The sequence below is a fragment of the Micropterus dolomieu genome, linkage group LG03 (genome assembly GCF_021292245.1).
Source record: "Micropterus dolomieu isolate WLL.071019.BEF.003 ecotype Adirondacks linkage group LG03, ASM2129224v1, whole genome shotgun sequence".
NCBI lineage: Eukaryota > Metazoa > Chordata > Actinopteri > Centrarchiformes > Centrarchidae > Micropterus > Micropterus dolomieu.
In genome coordinates, this window is record NC_060152.1 from 9,441,828 (window position 1) to 9,462,185 (window position 20,358).

Consider the following 20,358-nt stretch of genomic DNA (forward strand, 5'->3'; position numbering starts at 1 on the left):
GAGTCTCTGAATGACCTACAGTTACCCATAACAACCTTCTCTACAAAGGTAAGCCAATCTTCATAGAAATGTAATTCCAGCTTGAGTTTTAATATCTTGAGTTGTAATATCTGAGCACATGATTGTGAGTGTGTGAAGTGTGTGACTAGTTGGCAAGCAAGCAAAGAAGTGAAAATTGATAGGTAAAGGTAATGGATAAATGGTTGAAACGTCCAGTTTCTGTAGTAGTAGTAACACAAACAGCCATACCTCCATAATCACTATGTCTTGTATGAAAAATGTATTGTAACAATTTCCAGTTTTATATTATTGATAGTGTTATATAACACCAAATTAATATCCATTCAAAAGAATTGTAATAAAGGGGTGGTGATGACGCAGCGGACAAGACGCATGTCTTGGGTGTGAGAGACCCGGATTCAACTCCCCACTGTGACATGTCCACCAATGTGTGAGCAAGAAACTTAACTCCTAGTTGCTCCAGAGGCATGCGACCTCTGACATAAAAAGCTTTGGATAAAAGCGTTAGCCAAATGAATAGATGTGAATGTAAATGTAAATACCTTTGGAACACCTGTAGGGGTACATCAGACTAAAGGTTAGGAACTGCTGGTCTAGTGTTTCCATTGCTCACTGAGCTCACTAACATGAAGGGTTAAGAGTTTGAATCCCACTGGGACTGAGCTAAAATCCATGCTTTCTCAAAACTGTAAAAATTCTAAATATAAGAATTTATCTTTTTGCCAATACCCTTTACTGTTCATCTATAAAGTGTCCTTTAGAGGTTTATACCCCTAGAACAATGTTAAATGAAGCTTGACCTCCATCTCTGCCTTTTGCCTCAGACCTCCCACTCACAGGTTGTATTCAAAGGTCACAAGTCTGCTTTGGTTAGTATCCTCTGTCATGTTGTGTGGGAACTTTGCCCTAACTGACCCTTGTTGCATTATGGGTTACAGAGGATCCTCTTTTTCTTGTTGTATACCTGCTCCTGCTAAAATTATTATACACGGTTGCCCTTGTATAATAGTGGAAGTACATGTGTATTTCTTTTTCCTTTATACACAAACAACAGGTTACACTTTTTGCTTGACAGAGTCGTATTTCACTGGTTTTCTGTTGCACCTCATCTCGTCAATCTTTAATTGATTTGTTGTGCTGAAAGGTGAAAACAAAGGTTATCAAGCACACACTCTACAACAGACAGACACAACTGTAAGATTGTTTCTGGTAGGAAAGTAGCATGTTTACAGATAGTACTACAAGATTACTGTTCTAATGTCACTAATAAGAGATTAGCTACAGAAAAAAACACCATAGTACTTCAAGTCTGTTTGTCCACTTGTTATTCTAAACCCTTCTCCTTTTATCAGCTGGAGGTTTCTGTGTTGTCTCCGGGGACAAAGCATTAAAAACGAAGACGTTATAAACAGGAAACAGAGCCCCTCTCTGGTTTCATCTCAACCCCCAGGAAGAGACAGCCCCATTTCAGTGAGTGACACAAACCAGAACACACACACACAAACACAAAGTCCTCATTATCAATCAGGTATCAGGCTTTATTTACCACCTCAATCCTCCCACTTGTCACCACAAGTAAGTGGTAATTTACCTCAAAATGTTTTATAGTGACTACCCTGAGAGGATTGATCCAGCCTGAAAAAGTCGAATGATGGATGTGGATGTGAGACATACTTTTTTGCAGTGATCAGAATTCGGAGAAGAGTTTTAGTGGAAGGCTGGTGATTCATGAATGTGGAAAATAATGCAGTTCTGTTATTACTTCACTTCCTTGTTAACTTTAGGTTGCAGGAGTCATGTTTTCTTTTGATTCTCTGGAGCTGATATTTTGGTAGAAGAACAATAACCTGAGTCTAAACAATGAGTGAATGAATCAGTGGCATTTACAAGATTTACAAAGTTATTTTAAGTCTACAGTATTGGGAAACCCCATGGAAATGTGCTTCATAGGTGCCGATAACACACGTCATATGAATTATTTACTTTGGGAAGTAAACTTTCCATTGCATGACAGCAAGTGCCAGATGAATTCCTTTCACTGTTGAGAGGAATTCGTCTCTCTTTAACAAGCCCTACCTTTTCAGCTTCTATCACTTGGACAAACACACACCCACGTACAGATGGGGATTGTCAGAGTAGTAGTAGAGTCCAACCTGACCAATATGCAGCTGTGTCAGCAGGAGTTGGAAAAACCCAGGAGGAAAAAGAATACAAGAGGGAGAGGGTTGAGAGGAGATAAGAAGAGGAGTGGAAAGGAAATGCAAGTGTTTATGTTGGCCCGCCTCTTTCTTCAGTCCCTGGAGTTTTACTTGACATATGTGTAAATATCGGTTTGTATTTTGTGTGGTCAAAGTGTTTAAGTGTGTTGGTGTATGTTTGAGTCAGTGTGTGCCCTCCTCTATGTACCTGCACTATGTTCTTCGCTAAGTGAGTCTGTGTTTGCAGGTAAAAGGGACTCATGATGCTGAATGATGAAGTGTATCTAAGTGACAACCCCTGTGGGATGATGTGAGTAGGACTGTCAGGCATCAGTAAACTGTGAAACGATGACTCATAACTCTTCTGATTGAGTCTGACTATGTGAAAGGAGAAAGTCCTGAGTTGCTCTTTCTGTTACTTTCTTTTTCTACATTTTTATGGATCAAATTTGATAACTAGGTCAACAGAAATGACACAGTACCCTCTAGTTTTAGATGGATTCTAAGCTGCTATACATAGTCTGTTACTCTGTTCTGGGACTTGATGTGTTGTCTGGTTGGGCATCACGTTGGCATAGCTTGCTGACCTCTAAACATTTTAGATTGGTGTATCTGGAACACTGTATGTTTTTCTTAATTGCCTTTCTGCACAGCCAAAACACACTACTTCTGCGCTCATAGTGTAAGGTCACACTGTACATGAACACAACCCCGGGTGGATTATGTCCATTCACAATTCCTTCAGTTTTATTCAAACAAGATGGATGCTTCCTCAAACACTGCCCAACAGCCAGATTGTTGATCATTCAGAAAATTAATTAATTAAACCTGATCCTCCTCAAACTGCATGCAAAAGGAGAACAAGAGAGTAGAAATTTTGTACAATTCTAAATTGGGCAAAATTGTACAATGTCTACTCCACATAAAACTCCACAACCATTAGGAGAATGGCATGGGTGAAAAGCCAGAGGTGAAAGAAAATGACTTGTGCTTTAGTACTAAGACTTAAAATTAGTTTAAAGGAAATATTATTGATTCTCTGTGCTCACTTGCATTCGGTCTGTTTGCATTTGGGTACATGTACAAACAAGTGATATTTTTTTTAAAAGTCATAGCAATCTTGCTAACTCAATAATTAAACAGAATTTTTTTTCTTGTGAAAATGACCAAATTCTATCTGAGGTTACCAATAATCTAAATAAACAAGATATTCAGATTCCAAAATGGAAATATAAAATGTGTTGAAGTGATCATTTCAAGGCCCACTGTGGTGAACTTTAGGGTAATATCACATGGGAGAATAAAACTGCAATACTATTCCAACAAAGACTCACCGATTTTCCCATTGAGATGTGGCTCATCAATAATTTTGCATCTGATGGTGGCTGTGATAGACCAAGGCTCTTATCACATGCACAGACAGAGTTACAGAAGCAGTGACCCGAGAACAACACCTGTGCTCAAATAAACTTCTGGAAGACTCAATGGAAAACCTGGTTATCATTGAATACAGCTAGTCAAAAAAGGTTTCTGCGAGTACCTTTTCTAAGAAGCAGGTTTGCTAAGTTATCCGGATAACTTTAGCTGAGTGAATGAGTCCATGTTGAAGATTTTAGGTTTTATTCGGGAAAGATATCCAGATAACTCTTTAAAACTGTTTTTTTGGAACAGGGAACTACAGTTACTGTCGGTCCAAAAGTAAAACCAATGAATAAGTATTCAAAAATTAGAAGTAGTTAGTTACATTAAAAGATAATTCTGTATAACCCTGTAATCTCTAAAATGTTTCTCCCTCAGGTATTTGAATACTGTACATGGCATGTTTAATTAGCATTTATGTGTGCATGCATGTAGAATGTGCTGCTTTTTTAGCCACAGGGCCTGACCCTAAATTAGTCCCTATAAATAAATAAAAGGGTAGAGTGCTTCAATCAGAGCTCAGCAAAAGCATACTATATACAGTATGCAGTGCTCTCAAATTGGAGCCTAGCTCAGCTTTGCATTACAGGGACATGAGGTACAGACACGCATAAATGTTCTGTCGCCGTCAGTCTCTCTATTACGTAATGCAAACAGAGGCCCATTCAAATGTATAATTGCTGTTTTTTTGTTGTTGTCATAGCTTGGATCATTTTTATGTTTTAAATGTGTGCAGGCATACAATGAAGTTCAAACACATATCCCCACTTCCCCCACCCAAGAACACACAAATGCACAGACCACATCACACAGTCCCCTTGCTCTCTTGAATATTAGGGACTGCGGTTCAAGTTCTACCCCAAACGAGCACCATGACATGTGTCTTTGTTTCTCTGCCCCCCTTTCCTTATGATCGCTGACGAGGAGAAACTCAACAGTCGCTGACTTTTTTCTCTTCCAAAAACAGTACAATTGTTATTTGTTTCTTGTCATCTTCCTTTGTTGTTGTTGTTGCTGGGGACCACAGACTCAAGACAATGGCTTATTCAGAACGGCCTTGTGAGTGTATCATCTTGTATGAGACACAGAAGATGTGGTCAAGACCAAAGAAGGGTTCCTGTATTGCTGCAGCAGAGACTGAATATCTGGATTACCTCTTTTGAAGTCTTTTTCTTAACTCCAACTGGTTTTGAGTAAATGTTTTTCTTTTCTCAAACAATTTTCATGTGCAGTTTGGGGATTAAACACTGCACAAAAGCACCTTGACTGTGGTTGTTGAGAGTGTTAATCATCTACTAATCCTGTCCAGATTAGTTCAGATGCAGTGCTCCAGTCAAAACTATTGTTGCTTCTACCTTTGGGCTAACATTTCCTTTATTTTGCACCACACCAAGTTCCTGTCAACACTAATGTTTTGCTCACAGACTTGTGTAGTAGATGACATCTTCATTTGGAATCCATCAGTGGGCTGGGCTGATTACAGTGCAGTGTTTGTCTATTGTATTGTTCCCCTGGTTGCCAGCATGTCTGGCTTTCCAGTGGGCATTGTTAATGGCTGTGAGTCAAATGAACACTCGGCACAGTGTTGTTTTAAAAAAGCTTTACCATACATGAGTATTGCACTTTACAATGCCTATTGTGGCTAATGGTCCTTTGTGTGTCCTTTGTACTCATGTTTTTGCGTTTTTTGTATGTTGAGCTGATGTGCTTTCAGGATTTCTCTTTTACCATTTCAGAGGGGGAGAATTCTCTTTTGCTGTGTCCTACTGTAAAAAATATTAGGTATGTAATTTAAGTATATAATGTTGAATTTTTCATGTTGCATGAGCTAGCTTTGAATCTTAATCCCCTTCACATTCACTTGTTTCTGGGTCTGAAGATCTTGCACTGATCTTGTTGTTTTCTCTCAGGAATTCTTAACATCTTCCTGATTTTGATATGCAGATCCTTATCCATACTCTGCAATCCTGCAGAGTTCAGCCCAGGCCATGCCTGTATTCTCCCACCCTACTCCACTCACTGCACTACACACTGGGCTTTGTGGTTTTGGGTTTAGTCCAGAATGCAACTCTGTGGTCAGCCACTACTTAAACAGGCTGAATGGAACGGCAGCTCAGTTTCCCTCTCCTCACAGTAGCACCTACCTAACATGTCATCACATTTACACAGACAGACAGACAGACTCACGTCAGCAAACTGTGGCTCACACTCAACCATGGGAAACTCTTTGTAAAATACATTGAGGAAGAGTCTGGTCCAACCCTACCAGCTCCAGACTTATAAGGTCAACTGTGTCTGAGGCCCTGAGGCGTTTTCCCCGAAAATGAGGGTCTAGAGCCCGGCCATAGCTCCACAGAGCCTTGGGGCAACGTGAAGACAGCTCCAGTGCTCTAATGCAATATTCAAATCCTGCCTGTGTCTGATGCTGCAGCGTGCCCCGCTGCTGTAAATCTGTCCTGTCTCATCACCGTCCACGCTGAGTCACGCTCCCCACGCCCGCGCTGCCTCCACAGCCTCTTGACATTCTCTGTACCACTCGAGGGCAGTGAGGGTGAACACACATGCGGGAATGTGGATAAACCCACATGTATGCACACATGTGCTTTAAGACAAACATAAGTGAGCAATTGCACACTTTCGGCACCTACACACAAACCCATATGCTTCAAGCTAAAGACAACACGAATGCGTGTGTGAACACACAAAATATGCGTTAATATACTTTGTATTTTTTTTTTCTAATTGGAGTGAATTGACAATGCACATAGACAGTGATTTTTCATAATTACACTGACCTTAATGTAAAAGCATGAAGTCTTGCTAGTGCTGGAAAGTAAGTATATTTACTGCATATAGTGTATATTCTATAACTGTGACTAATGTCTTAGTCACAGTTCTTTAAAAACACATAATCTCTGGTTACATAGTTCTCAAATTGTATATAATGTATAATTACAATGCCGCGTACATGTTAAGCATCAGTCATAATCAGTAGAATTATCATATGCATACTGATATAGCACACTCAAAGGGGCCAATCTTTTGATTTTACTTGGTCAATCTTTTACTTTTTGGAATATATTTGGCTGAGATTTTGCTGATAATGCGTGGGAATAGGACTTCTACATGTTATATTCTCCATTCAGTTCTTTCTTTAAACTTTCATTTCATTAACCAAACAACATACTCACAAACTCCTGCTAAGGATAATTTGGTTATCAGTGTTTCAGGTGAGCTACAATGCATTTGTCATGAATTAACTTGGTCATGTTTATTCAGTAATCTGTTCATGTTCCAGTACAGCAGCAATCCCCCTATCTGAAATGGGTGTACAGTATGCATTAATGCGCTGTGGCTACTCCCACAGAATTACTACTTAGGAAGCATAATTCAGATGTACAGTATGGTGAACAGAGATATAATGAGAGCCATGAAGGATGTGGCCTCTCCTGTCCTGTGCTGTGCTGGATTGCTTTTCCTGCCTCTGTCCATGTACTATATACTGTATGTTCACAGGCAAGGTTACGCTTTAACATTCTCCCTCACTCATAAAATAAGTCATCACATAGTAACAGTGAGTCTATAAACCGATTTAAGGATTGCCCTTATAGGTCCCATTATGCCCTTTGGTATAAACGTGCTGTCTTCCAGAAATAGCGCCCTGCATACTTTATGTGTTTTTGTGTACTGTATTTTTGTCATTCCTACACTGAAAATGGGGTGAAGACGGAGTTTTGTGGTTCTTTCTCTGCAACGCGCTGCTCCTTTTATAGACTCAGTGGTCACTGTGTAACTCTCATGTGGTTTCACTTCGAGGCACAGTGGCAGTGAACTCTGGAATTGACTCGTCACCTTGAGCTGACACAGTGGTTATGCGACTAAAACTGAGAAATGCTTGACTGATTAAAGAGGGTGACAGAGCATGGTGACATATTTAGCTAAGCAGAAGTACAGTTTACTTAAGAGTAACAGTGTTTAAAAAAGAAATGTACGGCATCATGACATAGTGGCGGATGACAGTTTGTGTATGGCTAAGACCATCATAAAAATTCTCATTACTATGGAAGTTACAGCTTCCCTGTCCAATCAGAAGGCATCTCATGTTTGGCAGCACAAAAACGCAATGCCGCTGGGAACAGACTGAAGCCAAAGCATAACACTGCTGTTTAACGTTATCATGTGGTAACTGTGCATAGACTCACATGCCTGGTGTGGCTGCTCTGACATAAGCAAAATTAACTCAAAGGAAGATTACTTTTAAGAATTTACACAATAAAAAAATCTAAATAATTTATATACTCTTCTACAGTGTATCACAGTCAGTAATCAGTATCCAATGTGCTAATTATAATCTATTGAGTGAATAGTAAAACATTTAAATCAGCTCATTCAAATTGAATGATATTCCTTTAAAGCTGCACTGATCAATATTTTTGTATTGATGATGGATAAAATGACAATGTGTGATGGGACACGGATCACTCCACCCGAGAATTAGGACTCTGCAGTTCTCCTCATCTCTCTTTGATTTGATTGGTTTTCAAGCCCGCAACTTTACTGTTTTTGTTCATTCTTACTACTCTCATCAGTGCTGTTTTCAGACTAGCAACAGACGCAGACAGGGAAAGTTAGCAAATAGCTAAAGCTAGAGCTAAAAGGGGAATAAATATTGGATTTACATTCAGCAGTTGGCCAGAAACATGACTCCAAATGAATGCTAATGTTGTTCTGTATCTGCTGGACACATAAAAGGCAACTGTTTGATATATCAACTTAACAGGTGATAATATGCCAGTGTTGTGTTTACAGCTTGTTGCGTTGCCCTGGAGTGGCCAAAAGATTAACTCATGCAGATTTAGCTTCAGCTATAGCTTTCAGAGATGTGTATGTTTCTTTCAGATCACATGCATTTTACATTACAATATGTTTTTGTTTTACAACCGTCCCATAACTTGATATCCAACAGTTAAAATTATGTTACTTAATTCAAGATAACACTTTCATTTATAAAAACAACATAAAAAAAAGAGCAGCCTTTGGTGAAAGTGATCGAGGTCCAGGCCTCTGGAACCTGTGGCAGTTCTCTTAATACATCTATAATTGTATTAATTTTGTACCTAAAAACTTGACATTAATTTGATTTAATTTTGAGACTTCCTACATTATAACATTGACTATTATTGTCTTCATTCAGTTTCACTGTTCATATACTCTTACAAACAGTCAGCGCTGTGTCGACGGAATTACACAGTGAAAACAGTGCACAGTCCAAATGACTGGTTATTCCATTTAATAATACATGAAAGAGGAACTTCTTGTGGTGGTAAATTATACATGAAAACTGTGGTGGTGAATTACAGAGCCGCCATGTTAAGATACATGCTCAAACATCTCTTACTGGCTGGCTGCACCTGGCTGAGAGGATGATTTGTGTTCACTCTTATAGATTGTAAGAGCGAAGGTTGAGTCATAACATTGTTGAACTCAAACAACTTTGTGACTGGCATAATGTTTGTGTTTGTGGGTGGAGTGTGGGGTCTGTGAAGTATGAAGAGAGCAGCAGATAATGCCCAATAATGCAGGTATTTTGATAAGAGAGAGATAATTCATGTTCTTTTTTTGTCCTACACTCTGTTTGTTCATGTTTTCCCTTTCTCAGCCGGTAGAGGTACTGATATACAGCTCATATCATAACTGGCCTTGGATGGTGCAACCTGAGCTAAGCCGTTCACTGTCTCCCTCTCATCCCCGGCCTTGTGGATGAAGTCATAATTCAAGCAGATGTTCCCAAGCAAACATCACTCTGGAATTAATAGGGCCCTCTACAGGTTAAAAAAAACTCAGTCTGACAAACTGTGGCATAAAACAAAGTTACTGACTAAAATAATCCATGCCCACTAAGATAATCAGTGTTCTGGTCCGCTCTAAATTTTGCAGGCAGTTGAAATATTCATAGTGGCGGGATGTGAGATGCCTTACCTCTCAAGTGCACAATCTATGGTGAATACAATGTCATGTGTGTATACAGTGGAATACCTCCAAGCAAATTTTACTGGCTCCTTTGAAGTTCAAAGTGGGTTTCCTCCCCGCCTGGTCTATTCTGGGTGGTGCCAGATGTGACCTGGGCACAATCGCTGAGCGAGCGCACCTTTCATGGTAATGAGGTAAGAGTTATGGTTCGCCCTGGAGCCAAAAGGTCTGCCTGGAACACAAAGGAAAGAACACCTTGGAAACCTTGACCTGACAGTGGAGCAAAGTCTGGCTCTGGCACACTTAAAGACTTTTATTAAAACAGTGTGTGTGAGGAAAACAACATGCAATGTTTCATTTTGGGTAAGGCCACATAGCTCCCATCTGAATTTCATTTACACCACTCAGATATCAAGTGCATCTTTTCTCAGGGATTTAAACTTGTACTCACTCCTAGAATTGCTTTATTTCTTTATACCATCGTGATTGTAATTTTAAATTATTGTTTGATGCTGTTAGGATTTTCAAAACATAGTGATGACAATTTCTTCTCTAATTTCTTCTCTAATTTTTACTGAACAGAGTTTGAACTGGATGCCGTGTTATTTTATATTTATAGAATGATGGCACCCCCTACAGGCACAGAGTCGTGCATGCACATTTTCACAATGGCAAACAATGTCATATGCTTGACTTTGGGAGGTGTTGCTGCATCATCAGAATACAGTTTGAGTGTGTCAGGGTTTTTTCTTAGATACAAATGTCTGCAGAAATAAATTCTGCATTCAGGTAGGTGTCACTAGTAGGAGACAATGGGGGAAGAAAGAGAAATAGAGGAAGGAGAGGGGAGAAGGGAGGGAAGCTTGCTGTCAAATTAATGAATCACATGCTGCAGTGGCGAGGTGGTGGGTGTTAACACATGGCAAAACCAAGAAACCATGAAACCACATCTACCACATTCATTTGCTTGGATTTGTAACGCCCTTATTTGTTTACTGAATTTCCTTAATTCTCATCAATTGTTCTTGTAATCCTGCAATTTCACAATGCATTTCTTCATCTTTGAGGTAGGCCTTACAGTTAGAGCCAACAGAAATGAAGATGTAAAGACATAGATTAAAGAGAAGAATGAGAGGAAGACAAACTGGGCCACATTTGATAGTAATTAAAATAATACTGATTTAGTTTTGACTCCTATAAGATTGTCAGTCAATCAAATTGTTGTGTAAAATAAGTGGAGTTCACCCTTAAGACTGATAAAACACAGATATTTCACCGCCTGCTGTATGTGCCATTTCTCCAAGTCTTGGCCACTGAACAATGATTCGCTACAGCATGCTGTCAGCTGCACTAAGCTGCTGAAAACATTTACGTCACATTGGTCATTGATTCTGAGCAGCCACCAAATTACACCAGAGACATTATGTGGATCACCGTCTGACCCGTAGCGTGCCATGACCACATGACCATAATTATGAAAATATGTCTTTGCCTTAATCTAAGATGATGGAAATGATACCCCAAGGACACCAGTGGTCTGCAGGAGCTATTGTATACTTATTAAGCATGATGTGATCTGGAATTAGTTAGAGCAGTGATATTTGCATTGGCTTAGAGGGAATACGGGGGAAGAGGTTTGCAGCAATGACCCTATGAGAGAGAGAGCCAAATAGACAGAGAGAGAGAGACACAGCGAGAGGGAGTTGGATATTATCCAGATGCTTCAGCTCCATGTCAAAAGTGACCGTTTGCTCTGTGAATCCTCAAATAACCACCTCTGCCCTGCAGAGTACAAATAAAACCATCAAAATATTTTGCTCCTCTCCTTGCTGACAGACATGCTGTCAGAGCTCGTCATCATTTACAGAGCTTATACCAGGTGGCATCACATCACCATTTGTTTTTACAAGTCTTATCCCACATACCTGCTGGGTACTTGTCACAAATCCAGGAGATGACAGCGCTGGATGCTGCAGCGAGCCTCTAACGAAAAGCCATGTTGATACAGTACAGCCAGGAACATATGAGTGATGCAGACAGTTTCTGTGCAGGGGATTGAAAAAAAAAACTGTTTAGTACTCTTACTCTGTATATGATTTACTGATTTAATCTGACTCTTGGTAAGCAACATGTACATGCAAAGTAGAATATAGAGTCCCACATAGCCTCATGTTTCCTGTTTGTGTTATGTATATCTGAATAAGTATGATTTTGTACACCCTACAGGATTTTAACACTGGAGTCACTTTGTCCATATGAAATGAACACAAAGATAAAAGCCACAAACTACAAAGCCTGTCAATAGCCTTGTTTTTAAATCCTGTGGAAATAATAAAAGTTCCAGCCAGTTTTATTTCTGTGGTCTCAAATGCTGCCTGGCAATAAATGACTTGTTTTGTTCACATTGCGTGGTTTGTGGGACAAGACACAGTGACTAACTCCATGCAGATAAACGTAGAAAATAGAAACTTCAAAGCGGACATATAAACCATTTTGGAGTCAGGGTGAGATGGTAGAGTTTTTATGTTCTGAAATTGTGTAATTGCACAGTTCAGATGAGAAAATGGACTTCTATCACTGAGACTGTTCTTACTTTGGCTTCAGGGATATGAAAGAAAGCCTCCCAAAAGCAAAAGCCAATAAGCTTTGGACTGCAGGCTTGGTCAATAAGGTTCAATAAAATTGTTCTTGCCCGATCTTGGATGAATAGAAAGCTTTCAACACGCAACTCCTTTTTCTTCTGGCTGGGGATTTATTTTAGTAGAGTACAATTTATCTTTGATCATATCTGAATTGCTGGCTTTCAGCTTTAGGGTGCAGATTGGCCTTGACTGCAGCACTGAACCCATAGGGCATCTGGTTCATGTGGCCTTGAAGCACATACTCTATTTTGCTATAAGTAGTCGTAGCACAAATATGATAGGCATGGCATGTGTTTAGCTCCGTCCTCCTGAGTAATTTCCCTCATATCCACTAACCACAGCACCATGCCTCCTATTATTTTCTCCAAGAGTTTGATGATGTTTGGAATCATAGAGCAGAAATCTGGGCTCGTGCAGCAAAGTTCTTGGCATCTCAACTTTACCACAACAAAGCTGCTAGAGGCAGGTTTTGTGTCCCAACATAGATTTTATTTAGGGTTACTACTAGTTTTGTATGGGGCTTAATTTACAAATCGATTTGTAAAGTCATGCTTGATATGGCATACAATACATGGTCTTGCAATAGAACATGTATACCATCCCAAGCATGGCTTTCTTACTGTGCAAACGTGAGCAAGTACTGCAGTAACCCTACTTAGAAATAGATAAATGAAAGAGGTTGCAACTCAAATAGTTATGAGAGCAAAAGAAATAGACATTCATTTATGATTAAACCATTATCTTAAAAAGGGAAACACCAGAACACAACAGACAAATATACCAAACACACAATAACACAACAAACTGTCAAGATATAAGTGACAATAGATAACTAATAGCCCCCCCCCCCCCCCCCCCCCCCCCCCCCCCCCACAAATTGAATGCACAAGTACAAATAATGATGCCCTCCTCTCAAACAGCACAAACTGCTGCAGATCCAGCAGACATAAAGGCATTCATAATACATTTTAGACATGAGTGCATGTACTGAAATAACATTGCCCTCAATATAACCACAGCTCCTCCTCCAAGCCTGTCTTAACAGAAAATGTGGAAGTATATTCAAATTTCACTTCCACAAAGTACACAGAAGTTCAAAGACACTTTAACTTCAATTAACACACTTTTTAAAAAGTGGCCCATTAAAAGTGAAAAACAAATTCTAAGCAGGTTTTGGGTCTGTGGTGTGTTCATATTGGAGACATAGAAAAATTAATTATACTCAAATCACAACAGTCAGCATGCATACTAAAAACCCTTGAAGATGTGTTCTGTTGATCTATACTATTGGCAATGGACATTTTGATTTGCATAGTAGGGAAACAACATAACAAGGTTATAACAACATTAATGACTGAGCCCAGTAAGCCATGACAGTTTGACAGTGAGGTAGCATGAGCATAGGACCCTGAAACTTAAACAGCTAAATGAAATTCAGCAATTGCTCATTTTATTATTACACCCATGGTTTTGTTGCTATGTGACATGTCAAAATGTCTTCCACGAAAAAGTCATTTTAAAATAAATTGAAACCTGTTGTGAGGCAAGCATAATAAATAAGTGTTTAATCATTACTGAGGCATTTTACTTCTCCTTGCAAAGTTTAATTCCTAAAGTCTCAGTGTGACTGCTGTATTATTATATGTATTATATAATTTCCTGTTCTGTTATTAAATAAAACAATAAAGTATGTTGACTTCTTGTAGGTATACTAATGGCAAAACATTACAACAATCCCTTTTATATACTAACTGTATGCAGTATATCTATCTATCTATCTATCTATCTATCTATATATATATATATATATACTGCATACAGTTAGTATATAAAATTAATTTGGAACTCGTCCATTAGAGCAAAACATACAGCGGTTCACACCAACAGCAGGAGTTAGCAGTGACCACAGTACAAGAGTATTAGGTGTGCCACCTGCGCTGTGTTTCCCCCGATCATGATGCAGTATCTAACTAACTATAAAACATAAAACACCTCAAGTCATAAAAAGTTATACAGACAGACAGAAATGACTAACAGCATAGACACTTAGTCGCCTGAACTCTTTCATTGTGTTTAAGTGTGTGGGTGTTGTGCAGCACACTGTTATCAACCCTGACCATACCTTATTAATGCACCACAGATCATTCTGACAGACTAGACATTATCTAATCTATATTTATTTAACAGCTTTTCCTCAGAACAATTAATGTCTTTACACTTTCTTTCACTAGCCAATATCTTGTCTACAAGTCCAGAAAGCAGCTATTTGAGCACAAGACTGTAATCAACCCATGTCACTCTTCATTTCTTGTCTTACTGGCCTAATTTTTGGGGACGCAAGGACGCAAGCCAATTTTGAATACATAGGTGGAAACATTTCTCAACAGTTATTACTGTAATGTTGTATCACAGCAAAGACAAACTGACCAACCAGGGGTTATTTTGATTATTAAAAATCAATGGAGGGAAACCAGCAAATGTTTGCATTTTTGCTTAAAAATGACATAAGCAATTCATAGGTTAATTTCCTTAAATTGATTAATAATTTAATCGAGTAATCATTGCGGCCCTACTTTGGGATGCCCTTGTGCTGCTCACGGTCAACTTCTCTATTATACAGTCTATGGTCAACTCTGAGTAAAAACGTTACTGGTTTCAAAAAGCCTGTAATGTTACCCTTGGCCAGCAGGCCTGCTTCAAGTCATCAAGGGCAATTATATGTTCTCTGGAAGGTGTGCTTGGAAATTCACCACTTATGTTGAGTCATAATTTTGAACTTGCGATTTGAGTAGCTTTCAAGCACACTACACACCTGGAACAAAAACCAAACAGCAAACAGTATATTGATTAGTATGACTATCTTTTAACACAAGTACCTTGGTTCAGTACAGAACATATGTGCTTTACTTAAGTGTCATTGAGGAATGAGTTGAGCTTGCTCTAGGGCTACCCTTGGTAGCTGAAACAGACCCCTGACTTCTAAGACAAACATGGTGACCTTAAAGGTTATTTGTAGCCAATGTTCTATCCCAGCAAAAATTAATTTCTGCAAATGTATGCAGGCCCACTCCTTAGTCAGCCAATATGAATATCACTGCTCATAATGCTAGGTCACGTCATGCTAATTAAGTATTCAGATCATGGCGTAAACTGGTGTCCTCGGGCATAATCTCAGATGTCATCCGAGATGTAGGCAAAGGCACACTAGCATGGTAACATTCGCGTAACCAGCCAGGGCTGGCAAAGGGCTGGATAATGACCTATGATGATAGGTGTGTAACTGGCTGCTCACTGCAAACATACACTAAAGGTTTTCAGTAGAGCAATCACACCAAGTGGTGTAGTGATTTAAGTTGACAGTGTTAAAGCTTAGATGACAGTGAGCATCAACGTTATTCTGCTTAAGTGTCCTTGAGCAAAAATACTCTGCTCTCTGGACTTTAGTCTATTTGGCCCTGACCTTTGACCTCCCTATGAAAGCTAGCAAGAAAACAATATTAACAACATAGATAAAGCATAGCCTATCTAATTCAGGAACAGATGTGTAAAGGAGAATTTTTGTTTCAGAAGCAGCATTAAGGGAGATCCTTTTTCTTTCTACCAATGAGATACCTTAAACCTCCATTCCTATAGGTGTCACTGTAGTCGGCCATCCCCCTCCCCTTCCACTCTACACCTTCTCCTCCTCCCATCCACCAAACGTCCGCGAAAGGGTGTGCGTTTTGTGTGCATATGTATGAAGCCACTACAGAGAGGAGCTGTCGCCACTTGTCTTGACAACCCGGGATAAGCCTCTGAAACCAGTGGTCAGCAAGCCCCAAGTTTTTCACCATCCTCCCTCTGACCTGAGCGCCATACCAAGGTCTTGTCCTCCTAGGATCACGGTGGAGATGCCGCATGCGGGGACATTAATATCAAAAAGTTGAATTACATTGGGCACACGGCAAAATGCTATGTGACAGCTGTGTGGCTTCTCTTCAAGGTCAGTATCTGGGCATCTCCGCCTCACGGACGAGTTTCTCGGGCAGTCAGAGGGAAGAAGAAGCGTGTTGGGGATGCCGCTGTGTCTAGCTTGCCTCCAGCATCAACAATGACATATTGACCGAAGAGGACATTGATAGTCACTGACATAGAAACCGACAAACTTGTGAAACACCGCTGAAAAAAAAGGGGGGAAAACGAATAGGATAGGTTTGCGTTTTACAGTATGGTCTGTGCTGTTGTAAAAAGAAACTCGTAAGAGCATCTTGGCATTTCCTGCTTTCTTCAAACGGCCTGTGTCGGCGCGACTGTCTACCTGGCAGCAAGCAACAACGCAGAAGTCAAGCTAGCCAACGTTACCGGACAGAATGGGTCTCTGGTTCGGTTTAAGCTAGTCGAACCGACCGTTAAAGTCAGTTTGAATGTTCGCTGGTTGAATAGTTTATTTAAATTGACTGTCGTAACGTTACGGAGTTGAAACCAACTCAGCTGTAACGTTACCCAACTTCCTTGAACTTGCTTGCTTTTCAGTCGTACTTGCACGATCGCATTTCTTTTCATATTACATTACGCCAACATCATATTCAGCATCATGCCTTTGGGGGCGGGTTCACACAGCCCGGCTGGTATCGGTAAGACTTTACAGGAGCGGGGACTGCTCCTGCTGATGGTTTTGGTGTTTCTGGAGGGCTCCGTTCTTCCTCTCGGAGCTTCCAGCTCTCCGGATATCAGCCACCAGGAACATTTGGACAAACACAAAGTGGCAGACAAAGGGCATAACTTCACTAAAAAACCTTTCCCTGTGCTCAGCCTCGACTACCCCCACATACAGGTCCCTTTTGAAATCTCATTATGGGTGCTGCTTGCGTCTTTAATGAAATTAGGTGAGTATCATGTGAATGTCACGTATGTTGTCATGTTAATGCATGTAGCATGTAGAAATGCATGTGACCTAACAGTTGGGAATTTGAGTTAAGTCTTTCCAGGACATGCCCTCTAAGGGTTGAGTTATACCTGGTCCTGGCTGCAGGTGTTTTCTTTGCAGGTAAGTTAACCCATTTGCAGCCAGTTGTTCAGATGCACCATAACCTGAATATCAAAACAATTCAAGGTAGAGTTTGTTTTCAGACTGCTCTTTGGATCAAAATCACATGATGAAGAGATTATTGGGTTAATTTAGATGCCAAAGTTGTGATCAGATAACATGCCACCATACCATTTGGTATGCTGACATAACAAGTTTGACCAGAATAGCTCAATTCATTTGGCGACTCTAAGGGTAAAGCTATACTGCTGGTCACGCAGATTAGTCATCAGATCTGTCAGCATCATCTGGAAAGGGTATTTTGCTAGTTCTGTACTTACTCCTGCTACAGTAAGCAGCTTGATGCATCAGTCTGGATTTTGGGACACCAATTATTTGGCATATTTTCAACATGGGATCCTCCTAGTGTTTGTGTCCTCTTTTGCACTCTGAAAGACGTCTGTATACCTCCTTCTCTTTCCTGTGTTGCTTCACTGTCTGCTGTTTCCTCATCCTTTTGTTGCTTGTCACCTCACACTCTCCTTTCTTTCTAAAAATCTGTCCTGTCTCTTCATCTATCGTCAAACACTCCCCATGTTGTTCTTTCCACAGAACACTGCAGTGTCCCCTGCTAACTTTTTCTGGCAGTCAGCATCTTGTCAGTTCCCTGTGACATTAGGGGCCTGACTGAGCACCAGCTTGTAGGCGGGGCGCATACAGCCTTTACTTTTTGGGCGAGAAGCCCAGTGTCTCTGGGGAGAGGACAGGCAAAGTGGGACCACCTGGCTTGGGTGGCTCTCTGTTAGGACGCAGCTCAAGGTCATGGAGTGAATATGAGCGATGAGGATAAAGTGAGAGAGTGAGTTCAAGGCGTGATGAAAGTATAGGAAGCTGAAGGGAGGCAGAAAAGAAATGAGGCAAGTATGTGGGCTGACAGGAGCAGTAAACAGTTGTGACCTTAAGCTGCTGATTATCCCAGGACGGCTGAAAATGGGTTGTGGGTAATTCAGTGTGGCTGCTACACTGCTCAGCCTTGGACCAGCATCTGATTCATGTTCGTGGACTTAATATCTTACAAGCCTAAAAGCACATCCTCAGTCCTTTTATTTCTAAAGCATCCCTGCCTGCGTGCATGGTGCCTTTCTGCCCTTATTTCTCCCTCAAATACTTTTCTTGAATTGGTTATACCCAGTGCAAAAGCTTTTAATATAAATCAAAACCCAGGGGATGTAATTTTACTGAGAATATGCCCCAACAGTGTTAAAGTAAGTGGCAAAGCCCTTGTATTTATGAGTTATACTCTGGATTGGCTCTTGTAATAAGGGTACAGACCAATACAGAAATAACTAGTTATCAACTTGTGTCAAAAGCTGTAATTGGCGCTGGAAGCTTACTATAAAGTCATGATGACTTTATAGTGATAAAGTGATACAGTTTTTTATTTTTTATTTTTTTTTGTTTAGAGGAAGGGTGTGTTTGAAAGTATCTGTGTGGTTATAATCAGGAAGAATAAGAAGTTTCTAAATTATATTATTCCACATTCACCAGCAGTTAAAAACAATAATGAGTAGGCTACACTGTAGGGCGTAATGCTTATTATTATTATTATTATTATTATTATTATTATTTATATTATCATCAAACTACCACCCAGTATCAACTTTCAGGTTGACATTTCAGTTAGGTTAAATCTGATAATGTTCACTAGTAATACATGAACATGCAATGGGACACACCTTTTGGTAATTACCTTGGTGGCTGTGAAGCCGTTTGATTCCAGTATTCCCCTCTTCTAGCGAGACTCCTTGTAACAAGTTTGACATCCATACGTGCAGTTAGTCTCACCTTCCATTATAATTCACAATTGGCCAAACAAGTTTAAGAGAAAGTGTGTGTGTGTTCTTTCAGTGTGACACGAAAGCCACACATATTGTTGGAGTGTTGGACTGCAACCTGGATCTTGATCCCTGTGATTGGGAGCACAGAACTTTTTTTGTGGTTTGTTAGCTAGTTTGTGATGCTGTTATATGGCATTATCTGTTCAACAAGAATGCAAAATATTAAAACATTTTTGGTTGCTAGTACCTTACTTTATGGAGAGTAGCGAGCCAGACCGTGCTCTGCTTGCAATTATTTTACAAGTGTAGTCATGTTCTCAGCGGTGCTGCAGTTTTATTACCATGATTATCGAGGATGATTTGACAGTGCAAATAAAGAATTGAACTCGATTCTGTCAACACAAGCTTTGTTTATTATTAACACAGTCAGTATTTGTAATTACAGGTCAATCATAAAATGGCAATTAATGTAGGCCTATGCTCTCCATAGTTTGGGATTGAGCTGCTCTCTGTGAGTGGTGAGTGGAGATTTTGAATGCGTGAACTGCAACGCTGTGGGTTGTTTTTTGCCTTTTATTTAGCGGACTTCTTAAATCTGGTTTCACTGTGTGTAGTTGATAAGCTGCACAGATGTTTAATTTTCTGAAATCCATTAAGTCTTGATTAACACTATCTCAGGAATGCTGCAATTGTTTAGCTCATTTGTTTGCCGAGTAAATGGTTCCCTAAGAGGCCTGCCCATTCCTGAAAGGATTGCTTAATCTATTGTAAACAATTGATGATAACTAAGGTGGAAGACAGTATCACTGGGTTGACCCATAAAGCTCTGTTTTCATTCTTGAACAGTATGTGTCCCTCGTAGTACCTCCTTCTACAGTTGGTGTATATTTTTTTATTTAATCACAACATTTTGTTGACAAAACTGAAATCGTGACAGAATCAGCTGTGGATTTACCTTTGAATTTGCAGCTTAAGACTTAGAGAGTCAAATGCCTTGTCAAAGTGTAGACAGAAGCTATGAGTATGTTTCATTAATTATTTGATGTTTAAAAAATAGCCTCATGGGTAGATCAGTGGCTTAGACTCTTTACCATCATAGAAATAACTGTCTTAAATTATTCTTGTCTCTATGAAACAAGACCATCTTTTGTCAATTGTAAGACGAGGTCAAAGTTGGAGCTACTGGTAGTATCTACACTAGCACTTCAGTAGTGATAGTGGAAGAAGTGCTTGTGAAGGGTCAAACCTCACTGTTGCGGTGATAA

General features: G+C 39.9%; 2 protein-coding genes across 5 annotated transcripts in view; one reads left to right on the plus strand and one right to left on the minus strand.

The window, feature by feature from the left end:
• Window positions 1-16,659, minus strand: part of fam110d (family with sequence similarity 110 member D) — a 43,537-nt gene extending 26,878 nt beyond the window's left edge. Inside the window, exons 1-3 of one of the 2 annotated variants that reach the window (XM_046044679.1) lie at window positions 15,863-16,659; window positions 11,534-11,651; window positions 9,675-9,836 (exon numbers count right to left, since the gene is read on the minus strand). The gene's annotated coding sequence lies outside the window, so the exon portion shown is untranslated. Of the gene's footprint in view, window positions 1-9,674; window positions 9,841-11,533; window positions 11,652-15,862 lie in introns of both variants that reach the window. The other variant, XM_046044678.1, reaches the window with a different exon arrangement.
• Window positions 15,936-20,358, plus strand: part of slc9a1a (solute carrier family 9 member A1a) — a 30,846-nt gene continuing 26,423 nt past the window's right edge. Inside the window, exon 1 of one of the 3 annotated variants that reach the window (XM_046044675.1) lies at window positions 15,936-17,115. In XM_046044675.1, the coding sequence (XP_045900631.1) occupies window positions 16,824-17,115 (292 nt within the window). In that variant the 5' untranslated portion in view covers window positions 15,936-16,823. The remainder of the gene's footprint in view (window positions 17,116-20,358) is intronic. The other 2 variants (XM_046044677.1, XM_046044676.1) reach the window with 2 other exon arrangements.